This window comes from Diadema antillarum, unplaced genomic scaffold (genome assembly GCF_040938485.1).
Source record: "Diadema antillarum isolate AM-2024a unplaced genomic scaffold, OU_Dant_1.0 seq00000561_RagTag, whole genome shotgun sequence".
Taxonomy (NCBI): domain Eukaryota; kingdom Metazoa; phylum Echinodermata; class Echinoidea; order Diadematoida; family Diadematidae; genus Diadema; species Diadema antillarum.
Window position 1 is genome coordinate 1189553 of NW_027271500.1, and position 12391 is coordinate 1201943.

The 12391-nt window shown below is 41.6% G+C and overlaps 1 protein-coding gene across 1 annotated transcript in view; it reads right to left on the minus strand.

The window, feature by feature from the left end:
* Positions 1 to 892: 892 nt before the first annotated feature.
* LOC139735009 (unconventional myosin-XVI-like) overlaps positions 893 to 12391 on the minus strand; it is a 188753-nt gene continuing 177254 nt past the window's right edge. The window contains exons 28-31 of the mRNA XM_071645783.1: positions 7472 to 9111; positions 4546 to 4668; positions 1947 to 2473; positions 893 to 1557 (exon numbers count right to left, since the gene is read on the minus strand). Coding sequence (XP_071501884.1) covers positions 1264 to 1557; positions 1947 to 2473; positions 4546 to 4668; positions 7472 to 9111 — 2584 coding nt within the window. The 3' untranslated portion in view covers positions 893 to 1263. The remainder of the gene's footprint in view (positions 1558 to 1946; positions 2474 to 4545; positions 4669 to 7471; positions 9112 to 12391) is intronic.

Below are 12391 nucleotides of genomic sequence, written 5' to 3' on the forward strand. Positions count from 1 at the left end.
TTGAGACCATCAGACAGTGGTCACAGAGAAATTTGACTTATGCCTGCTGAGCCTATTACTGGAACATGTTTTTCCTTTTTTTTTGAGAATGATAATGCGCACACACTCTCTTACACTGTTTGCACAATAGGAGATTCTGGTGTTTACTGTTTTTAATACTTTTTTACAACGATATATATATCCACTTATAACTGCACTGGTTGGTCATTGCAAATGCTATCAAGAAAATTTTATATCCACCACTCACACTTAGTGATTTTTTTCACTGAAAACATTATATGTTCACATGTTGCCTTTGCAGCAGGCATACTCACGACTAAATAAAATATTTACAGATATTCGTGTGTGTAAATATATAATTAGGATTTGAATATCTACAAGGACCACACTTGTGTCAACGTGTCACCGACATTTCTGGTTTAACTCTCGAAGAAAATATACACCATCGATAGCTTGTCATTCTCCTTTCTTGATTCTGATAAATATTCCAGGTCTAACGCTTGGCAAAAAATATAATCTTGTCCATGACAGCAACATACAAGCAAGGACATAATCCCCTTGTTACTGGCACAAGTTGTTATCAAGTACTTAAGTCAAACAAGAACATTATCATTGCATTCTTTTCAATACCTCCATAACATATAAAAGTATATATACTAACCACCCTGTTTAATTCACTCTAAAATGGAGCTTGACATGGTTTGTTCAAAGTGTTTCCTCAAAGGTTCAAAGAAATTCTGCAGTTCGATTGAAGAAATGCTGCTTGTAGGAGATAAATGCATGTAGTTTCTATGATTCTTTTACATTTTTATTTTTGATATTGTCCTCTTACAATGCTGCATACGCTCTGGACATGAACATGCTCGCTCATAGATGGACTGCATCTCAGAAAGATACGTTGCTATGACAACCCCAAGACACCATGGCAACGAGCTCTTGGGTTCTCCCAGGGTCTTCAAATGGCAAATAAGCAATATCCTCTTTCTTGCCGGATAACTCTCATAATATCCACAACTCGCATCTGTCTCGGGAGCGCCGTATTCACAGAATTTGTAGTTTGGACCCTGGGTTTTCTCGTCGCCACCATCTTCCAGAGCGAGTAAAGTAGAGAGTCTCCTTTAAGGGTCTTCCAGTCTCCACAGCGGTTCCTTCAGTTGTCACTTATATGCACCATCATCATCCCCTGATGCCCACGCTCAAGCCATATCTAGTTCTTTATGTCAGCGAGGCACAGGTAATAATCAGTGGTGTGCCCCGTGGCTTTTATAGAGCCGTTGACGTCTCTTCGTAACCCGAGGCTCCCCTGGACGTGGTTTCGGCGCCGCCGTCTCCCTCGTCCGCGCTCTCACCCATCTTCTTCTTGACGATGTTGCGCTTCCAGGTCGGCATGGAGCGCAGCTTCTGCTCCCGCTCCTGCTGCTCCTTGTCCACGGCCGCCTCCGTCTCCTCCACCTTCTTCTTCTCCTTCTCCTCCATCAGCTTCCGTTTCCATGGCGGCACTCCCTGCCACTTGGCCTCTTCGGCCTCCTGCTTTCTTCTCTCCTCTTCTTGCTTGGCCTGCAGAGAGGAGAAACGATAACAAAAAGAAAGAAATTCAAGAATAGATTAGTTACCCAGCTAGATGGATAGATGGATGGATTAGGTAGTTGATAGATATATGGGCTGGAATGAACTCAGTCTGATATGGAAAAGTTGATGTATACAGATATTAAAATTGATTTCCTAAAGGCATTATTGACTACTAGATCCCATGTCATTTGACAAACATTCTGCAGGTTGTTAACTTAGAGCCCAATGTGATATAATCTTAGTACATCATCTGTGTATATATATATATATATAACTGATCGAAAATTACAATTCATCATGGTCTTTAAGTTGGATAATCGTGTAGACCACCTCTACTTGAGCAAAGTTGTGAATTTCTGACATGGTGGAAAACGTACCACTGCCTCCTTCATCTTCTTGTCCACCATGGCTTTCTTCCACGCCGGCATGGAGTCATAACCCTCCGGCAGCTGAAGCGCCGCCGCTGCTGGTAGTCCCGCCGGTTCTGGTGCCGAGACTTTTCTTGTCCTCTCTGCCACGGGCGACTTTGGGCTGGGCTGGACGGGCATCGAGATCCTCTTGTTGTAATCTGGTCTCTGTGGCGAAGATGCTGCCGGCGCCTTTTGGGGAGGTGATGGTGGTGGCGCTGTTGACGGTGCTGTTGTGCCACCATCATTGGCTCTGCCTGGCTTGGGCATGATCGATGGTGTCGGCCTTGGTGACTTGGGCGCCGTGGGTGGTGGAGGGGCGTTGTTGGCACCCGTTGGAGACAGGCGGTACCCGTTTGACTGGGTGGAGTTGTTGCCGTTTTGGTGCTTTGGTGGTGATGATGGCCGCGGTGCCGTCGCTGCATCTCCATTCATAGTTTTGGTCTTGGTTGGCTTCAGCTGGAATGTGGTTATGCCATTGCTGCTGTCTGTCTCATCTGCATGGCATCATATCAACAGAAATAGAGAGCACATTAACACCTATCCCTATTATCCTGATACACTCATCCTATCTTTCTCACTCTGTGACATAACTATATTCCACTCCAAATCATCATGAAATTAATACAAACTAAACTTATTGAGCTGTGTCTTCTGTTTCACAATGTCTGTGATAGCAGCTAGTGCAGTCAGGAAAAATAATATTTTTAAGGCCATTTTAATGTGAACCTCACCCTTTATCCTTTCATTAATGTTTACAATTCCTACAGAACACATCAAGCTTCATGTACTTGTCTACCCATCACTAGTGATATCAACCAAACTAAATCTATAGAAAATTATATGATGCTGATGTACACACTACCCACATTAATGTAGAGCAACACAGAACAGGGGCCAAGGAATGTTTTAGAGGATGAGGGGGTAGGGGTGTAAGGGTCTCTTGGAGTTGGATTTTGTGAATTTTTGAATTTTTTTGCCTGTTTTTTTTTTTTTTTTTTTAAGAGCCAAAATGTGGTTCCTCAGCCCCTGCAGAGTAAGTGTGAAATACAACGTGTAGGCTTAATATTGTTACTACTACAGTGCACTCCCGTTATAACGAACACGGTTATAACAAAATTTCGTTATAACGAAGTAAAACTTCTGGTTCCAAAATTATCGCCATTGAAGTCTGTGGTACAAAATTCGCTTATAACGAACACGGTTATAGCGAAATTTCCGTTATAACGAAATCTTTTCTGAGCACCACTGACAAAGAAAAACAAAAGAAATGTGCTCCGTTATAACGAAATGCGAATCGCTTCCGAAAATACGTAGCGGAATAAGCATTTATAGCGTCTGTGCATGGGCGAACGCTTCACATCACTGTGTACGTATTCGCTCCTTGTGTCCTGCACAGTTTCCGAGGGGGACTTGCATTATTGTAATACAGCAATCTGAAATTAAACAAGGTTTGTTTTATTGTTCCGAAGGTACTTTATTACAAAACACACAGATTCTTATACACCTAAATGTCCGTTGGTTCGGAAATGAAATAGGGTTTGTTATTACGAACATTTTGGTGTTATTCAAACAGTTCGTTATTACTAAAGTTCATTAAACCGACAATGAGATATGGTTCTTATTACGACGGTTCGTTAGTCAGGAAATGATAGGAATTCTAGACTTTCGTTAATCGGAACATTAAAAAAAGTTTCGTTAATCCAAAGGTGAAAAAGGTATGTCCACTAACAAAACTTGGGAATTGCAAACTTCATAATCGTCTTAAGATAACTGAACCTACGAAATAATTAACCTTTCGCATTTTTTTTTTTTTTTTTTTTTTTTTTGAGGGGGGGGATTTACAAACCTCCTTCGGAATAACAAACCTTATTTCATTGTCGGATTAAAAAACCTTCAGAACAGTGAATCATTCTAATTTTTTCATTTACAAACCTTTGGAATGACGAAACTCATTTCATTTTCCGATCAACGAGCCTTCGGAAAACGAACAATATATTTATATCTAAATTATGAACTTTCTGAATAACGAATCGTCGGAAAAGCGAAGCTTCAAAATAATGAACAAACCTTTGGATTCCCGGGAATGGCGAAACTTTGGAACAAAGAGTCTTTCGGAGTAACGAACTTAAGTAAGAAAATACTCTTTGGAATAGATCTGTAACGGAATCCTTAACTATCATTTTCTATACGACTTATTGTGTGACAAAAACCAACTTTATGCTGTTTTTTAAATGTAACATCCAAACGAAATTAAAAAGGTACCATCCCATTTCACATAGCTATCCAGAGTATGATGAGTATTCAACAAACATAATATGACATATTCATGGGTGGTTACCTTGTTTTTGTTATATATTGTATTTGTTCGGTTATAACAAAATTTCGTTATAACGAAAGAAAACGGCCGGTCCCGAGCATTTCGTTATAACGGGAGTGCACTGTAACAGTCATTGGTAATTTGTCACATGAACACACAATAATAAATTTCACATTCCTTCATTAATGTCTCTCTCAAGGTAAAAAAAAAAAAAAAATGGCTGCCTGGCACATTGCCATGGCAACGTACCCTTTACATCCACCTGGGGTGCAGCTTTGCTCTGTTTGGGAGTGGGGCGGAGTCTTCCCGTGAAGTTCTGGAGTTCTGCCATAAGGTTATCCATGGGGGCTTCGGACGTCGACTTCTTCTTCTCTGATGTATAGAACAGGAAAAGGCAATGTTGTTACAATTTCTCGTCCCCCCGCCAACGAACACACATCGAGGGGTTATCTCCAACTCTCACGAGTTTCAATATGAGGATGTGTTTATGTTTCGATCCACAAGATGAGATTCAAGCTACTGTATACGCTATAATTTTCGCGTACATAAATTTTCGCGAATTGCCGCTGTCACACATTTTCGCGATTGGGGGACCAGAGAAAATATGAAGTGGCAAAGAAAGTGTGAATTTTCAACTTACTAGCAAATAAGAATGATACTAGTTATACACTGCATGAAAAAGACTTGCCAAACTCTGCGAACTAGTAAGTTAGAATTCAACATTTTTGAAGTGGTTAAGTCCATCGCGCTAGATTTCTGACGAGTGGTCCCCTTGCGATAATGGATTGGCTCTCTACAGTATTCGTAAGTAGACGTGGACGTGCGTAAACAAGCTTAGCCAGTATGGTCTGTTCGGTAAGCTGTGACATGGTATACTAGTACTGAAATGTTCGTATCATCAAGGCGAGGGATTCATTTTGGAAGGTAATATTTTCGCGTGTTGTTAATTTCGCGAATAGCTCCCGACTCGCAAAATTCGCGAAAATAAAACCCCCGCGAAATATATAGCGTATACAGTAGTCTAGAGAAGCCACACCTCAAAATGTGTGCAGGATTAAAATTGTATGTGCTGGCAATAATGAATGCAGGCTCTATTGCATTGGAAGCCTAGCATGGATGACAAGCATGTGCTGCATCTGTTGCATAAAACTGGTCACTTTATGATTAATGGTAACTCTGCAATAAATGGCAATTACCATAGAAACAACTATTTCAAAGCTAAGAAATCAATGAAGGCATAATCACTAATTGCAGAGTTAACACTGATTTTAGAGTTGCTATAGTTTTATGCAAAGGGGCCTAAAACTGTAGAACTTTTGAAAGTTGGCCACATATACTGCTCTTTCTACTGATATCATTTGTAAACACATTAGTGCAAAATGTAAGCAAATAAACTTGACTCCTCCCATTAGTGTATTGAGAAAAGCACATAGAACTGCACATATCATTTTCTCTCCTTTTTTAAAAAAGAAATGGCAGTTACTGTTTGATTGGAAAAGTATAAATATCAATGTTAACCTGTTTTCTTCAAGATTCTAAAATGTCTGTAGATTTTGAGCCTCCTATGTGAATGAACAGAAAAAAGTCTGAAACAACATGCTTTTGGTCTGACACAAATTCAAAGGGGTTTCTATTCTGGCAAATTTCGTACAGAATTACAAATAGGATTTTTGCTCATACCATACTAATGGTAAAGAAATACAATATAGTTTTTGCTGTTTGACCCTATACACTCATAATGTGATTTTCAACCCATATGTGTATCATTTCTAAGGTTGTCAGGAAATAATTTGTACATGAACAGGTGTCACTGTTTAAAAAGATAGCACTCCAAATTCATCTGCATTGTTACACTGTGGATAGAACGATACTGTGAGGAAATTGATAAAAGTAAAAAAAAAACAAACAAACCCCAAAACAAAAAAGAAACAAAACAAAACAAAACCCAGCCCTCCAAATTCACCAAGATTATGTTACACTGTGGATGGAATCATACAGTGTGGAAATTGATGGAAATTCATGATCATCGAGGGAGAAAATGAAGATCAACTTAATAGTAAACATGTCATTCCTGTGTGTGTGAAGGACAAGAGGGGGCAGTATGTAATTAATATCCAGCTGTGCAGAGCTGGTGTTTTGTCTCCTGATTCACGGCAACTTCCTTCCACCTTTAATGACATCTCAAAATATGTAAACGGATCTAATAATAGCCAAAGAACTTGGGTCTTTGCACGGACGGTGGGACATACACTGTACCATTGATTTGGCATCAAGCAGATCAACATGCGTGTATCATCATTTACTGTGAAGAAAATATATTTTGTATTTCATAAAAATTTAGTGTCTTTCCATCCATTATTTGCATTTCTTTTCAAATCAAAGTGTCAAAACTGTTTCTTTTTTTAAATTACATTCATCAATGATAAGCAAGTCACTGAAGAGACTTTTTCTTCGTGTTCAAGACTCGCAGCAAATCTGCTTTGTAATTGTTGTACATCAAAGCACGAAATTTCTTTGACAAACATTATTTATGTTCCTGCAAAAGTATCCCAATATGTATAAACTGACTGGAAAGAGTAATGCAGCTTTATATGTCAAGGGTATACTACCAGTCTGTTATCACCAAAGCAAACAGAACCCGAACATATTGCTTCTTTTTTTTGTGTGTGTGATAGAACAGGGAGTGGATATCCATACCGCAGCAAACTACTCACCGAGGAAAAAAATACATTCAGTGAATTCTATTTACAACATTGATTTAAAGCATTTTTATATCAATGCAACACATATGTTTCCTCTTTATCTTGGGTACCGGTAAGGGTTGGGAGTAGGAATTTAAACAAATCTGGAACTGATGTCTTATTTCCGAAATACTATGATAAAGGTATCCGTGTCAATAAGTGGAAAATTATAATTTAATTATGTAACATAGGGCCTACATGAGAAATAGCACAAAACTGAGTCAAGGATAAAAATGAACACTTGAAAGTGAGGAAACAGCATCATTGATGTTATAGACTCACCATTTGCGTATACACATACTTTTTGTCTTCAAACAAAATAAGATAGCAATCTTTTTGTCACAACTTTCAAAACCTACAAAAAAAAAGCACAGTTGGATCTACTAAAAAAGTGGATACAGTTGGCATGGCAACTGGAGTTAATAGTCACTCACCTTTGGATGTTGCTTTCAGCTGGACTGAAGCAATGCCATCAAGCAAACCACCTCCTCCTCCTCCTCCTCCCATTGGTCTGCCGGTAGCTGGTGGAGGGGGTGGTGGTGGTGCATTTGGCGCTGGTGGAGGAGGGGGCACCATGGGTCCCATTCCTGGAGGAGGGGGTATATGTCCTCCTGCCATGGGGACTGGTGGAGGGGGTGGAGGCGCCATGACTCCAGGCATAGGTGGGGGAGGAGGGGGCGCAAAACCTGCTGATGATCCGCCCAAGCCGGCAGTTAGGTGTGGTGGTTTAGGAGCGCTAGGAACTGGAGGGGGCTGAGGTGGTGGGGGTGGGGCAACACACGGCGGTGGCGGAACGTCTTCGGGGACTAGGACCTGGCTTCGGGGGCGAGCTGTTGCCCCTGGAATTTGCATGAAGATGTTGCCCGAGTTGGAGCCTGGTGGCGGGGGTGGTACTGGTGGTGGTGCATGGCACGGAGGTGGTGGCACATTGGATGGCATTGCCGGTCGGACGCCGGGTGTTCCATTTTGTGGTAGAGGAGGTGGGGGTGGTGGTGCTTGCATGGGAGGGGGAGGTACAGGTACATCCTGTATAGATCCATAGGTGTGGTCTGCAACACTACCGTATGCCATGTCCTGATAAAACCGGCCATTAATGACTGTGTCGTCATAAACCGACCCGCCGTATGGGTTGAGGACGTGGTACTCCTCACTTCGAGTTCTCACCATGCGCATATCCACGGCATTCCCGTAGGACTTTCTGGACACTGAAGTGTTCTCAATCATGGTCAGGCGAGTGTTTGGGTCTCTGGCAGGGGCAGGGGGTCTGCGTTTGACCGAGGGGTCTCCGACTCCCCGATTAATGTACTCACTCTCTGTCACCCCAACAGCTGGGCCTTGTTCTCGTTCACTCGCTGCTTCCTGTTCCTTCAGCTGCGCAATGCGCTCGGCGATCCTCGACTTGGACGGTGGCGAGGCTTGGGGGCGACCATCGCTTTTGGCTTTGTCATCACTCACAGTGTCCAGTGAAATGAGCTTCTTTCTCGGCGGTGAAGTGGCAGCTCTGGGCCGGGGCTCCTCCTTTGTCTGGTCTTCCTGCTGCTTGAAGCGAGCTCGGATGGCAGCGATATTTTCCTTGGCATTGCCGGCAATCTCCGCCATGGGGGGTGGTGGGGGGAAGTCGGCATCCTCGTCGGGGCAGAAGCGAATTTCCTGGTGATCGACGGGGGGTGGAGGGGGCAGCGTGGGATCCGCAGCGTCATCTTCCGGCCCAGCCCCTGCCTTAACACGCCCCGCCCCCATCTCATTCTCATTGCCATCCAACTTGAGCGACTGCTTGAGCTTAGGAGGCGCATCCTTCATGCTAACGTACCCAATGTCCGCAAACTCATCATCCTCACTCCTCTTCGATGTCTTCCCCACTCCATTGCTGATGACCGGGGGTGGGGGAGGGGGCGGCGTCGTCGCCACACCGCTGTCACTTTCATGGAACACCTCATCCTCAGTGGTCGAGTTGCTGAGCTTGCCGGGGCTCGGGGGTTGACTGGTGTCGTAGGCGGAGTCAACCGCCGAGTCGGATTTATGGATGCCGTTGGTGAGAGGGGGTGGGGGAGGCAGTGGTGGCTCGGGGACAGCACTGGTGATAAAGACAAGGAAAGATCAGAAAACAAAACATGAACAGGAATTCTCCCAAACCTTGGTTATGTGAATATTGCTTTTGTGTATAACATATGCACACTTTCAATTTTATCAAGAACGTGACGGAAAAAATGGAGCTGCCAGAAACATCATAGTATCCATCCAAGAAAAACTTAACCTAACAGGAACCGCCACAAATTATTCTGGACTCTATATAGGTTCAAGCAGACTCAAGTATTGCTCCTTTTTCACAGCAAACTGACATGAAAAGACAAAGGTCATATCTCCCTCTTTTCAGCAAATCACAGAGTTGAGGGATATAAACTGCAAAAGGTCGGCAGTAAAACATGCATTCTTACTATCAGACTTCTGTTAGGATCAAGCAGTTACAGGCTCTGTTCAACAGAGGAGACCAACACTGCAACATATCACAAGAATTTGTGAAACATGACAAAAATAAAAGCTGAGAAGTGATCCCTCTAATGATATTACCTAAAAATCTACATCAGGTACTCCCCTCTGTTTGAACAAAGAAGCTATTAAAGTGAATCTCAAAAACTAAGATCGACTTAAGATTACGCATAATGCTGTGCCTGTCTTCAATGGCACTCTAACTTCCAAATGAAAACGAGAATGTTACAGACTTCTTCATGCAGCCATTACTATTCAAAATAAAATGAAAGACAAAAGAATTTTCAGTACATTTTGACAACAATTTAAAATGAATTCTGAAAGGCTGATAAAACTGTACAGGGAAACCACTGGCATACCATAAATTTGAGTCGATCTTAACTTTTAAGATCTACATAGATTCTTTGTGAAAGCACCCCCCTGATCACACAGCTGAGTAGAGTATATCATTATCATAATGTTCTAACTTCCTTTAAAGCCCTATCAAAAAGTAATCCCCTCGACCTGTCCTTCTTGAATCAACAATCAAAAGGTCAAGTCTCTTGGCTCCAGACAGAACCAAAACTAATCAAGGCATATCCCTATTACTATACATCCATCCTGTTCACTGACGTCACACACCAGTTAGAACTGAAAGCAATTAATTAATTTGCTGTTTGCCCCCGTGAAGCGATGACATCAGTAAAATGAGGAGCAATTTACCAGCTGAGATGATTATTTTCGTAACAGCATAAATGACATTACTCATACAGGGCCCTGTTGCACAAAAGTCGACATCAGACATACGTCAGAAAAATCAAACATAGGTCTCGGAATAATCAATTCTGATTGGCTGATACCTGAAACTCTGAAGAAAAAGTTTCACAATGGATTCTGATTGGCTGATAACTGAAACTCTGAGAAAAAAGTTTCACAATGAACTCTGATTGGCTGATACCTGAAACTCTGAGGAAAAAGTTTCACAATGAACTCTGATTGGTTGATACCTGAAACTCTGAGGAAAAAGTTTCCAAATGGCTTCTGATTGGCTGATACCTGAAACTCTGAGAAAAAAGTTTCACACTGAACTCTGATTGGATGATACCTGAAACTCTGAGGAAAAAGTTTCACAATGATGTGTTGATGACGTTTGTCTATGCGTCATCATTATCTCTTAAAAGAGAGAAAAAGTTCTGGTGTCAGAAATATACCAGGCCTCAATTTAGGTAAAGCTAAAAGGGAAGACTCAAATGCCATTTATAACTCATTGATTTTAGCGCTGTGAGGAAGGTGAAGTGAATCATGGGAGGTGGTCATCCAGTCAGTCATCGATGCATCACAAAAAACAAGAGACACGTCACATGACCTAACCTTGTGACCGAGACTTTGGCTATTTCAGGATGGAAGCAGCTCTAAAAAGCTGCAGCACAGCAGTATAATGCTTGACTGACAGTTTTAGGACCACAAGACATAGAGTCAGCATATGCCGATGCCAATTTGCCTCAACTCTACACTATTGGGTCTGGGAAAAGTAGACTACACACTGCTATGACTGTTTCGAGGCTGTTGCAATAAAGAAATGTCCATATAAGTACAATTGTACATCTGCTGATCTTATGCCAGCCGATGGCACGTACAAGTCGAAAATATGAGAGGGGCAAACAAATAAAACCCACCTTGCGAGTTGATTTGATGGTATCCGAAATTGAATACAAATACACATATGTGACAAAAATTTTGGGCAACTCCTCAAATTTCTCATACACTGACTTGAGTGGTTTGGTGGATGTCAAAAGTGGACTCTATGACTCATTTCATTGCCCAGCTTCTTAACCATTTTCCTCCTCGCGCAAAACTGATGAGATCCCGAGAAAACTACCCCACCCCTACCCAACAACAAAAAAAAAAGACACCAAGGGACTGAGGATTTACCATGCAGAACGAGTTAGTATACGTGACAATGACAAGACCTGAGCATCTGATCTTGTGAAGGAAGCTGCGCAAGTTTGGACAACTATTAAGGGTGACTTTATGAGATAGTGATTGTAAGTGAATCATATGACGAGGTGGCCCTATAGACAGACGTCTACAAATGGCTGTCGGTGTCATGTGACCAGGTCATGTGACCCTGATGACACTCACTGTCTCTTTGTGTCAGAAAAGCACCTAAAAGAAAAAAAAAAACCCAGTGAAAAAAGGATACATTTTCTGATGACCTTGTTTGAAAATTCCCATTATCTTATGTGTAAAATACATCTCTGTGCAAATACCTTGAGTAAGGATTATTACTACAAAATGATCTAGCTGTTTAGTTAAGTACCTGCCAACCCTTTCCATCAAGTATGAGATTCTCTAAGGGAGATGTAGGGATTTATTTTGCATTCTCAAGAAATATTCTCTATGAGAGATATTGTGCATTTACATATTTATTGGAGAATTGGACAAGGAAACAAAAAAAGCAATAATGTGTTAGAGACTAATAGACAGGTTAGAAGAGAGAGAAAAAGTATAGACAAACAGATTAGATATTTACATGGTTCTGTTGGGATGACAAAACCTTGTATCTAAAAAAAAAGTATCAACTGTATAGGAGAGTGGGAAAACATGGCAGCCAAATCACTATAAAAAGTGGGATGCCTTTCCTACGACATGCAGTTATGGTTTCATTTTGGGGGGCAAGACAGCTAGGGTTTGGACAGGACATTACTTCACGGACTATCTGACAATCAATCTAAAAAGTGATTTTCGCCAAAATTTGAGATACGAGGTCTTGTTGTCTCAGTGATGCATACTACAGAGAAAGAAACAGAGAGGTGGACAGACAGATAGATAGATAGATAGATAGATAGATAGATAGATGAATAGATAGATAGATAGATAGATAGATA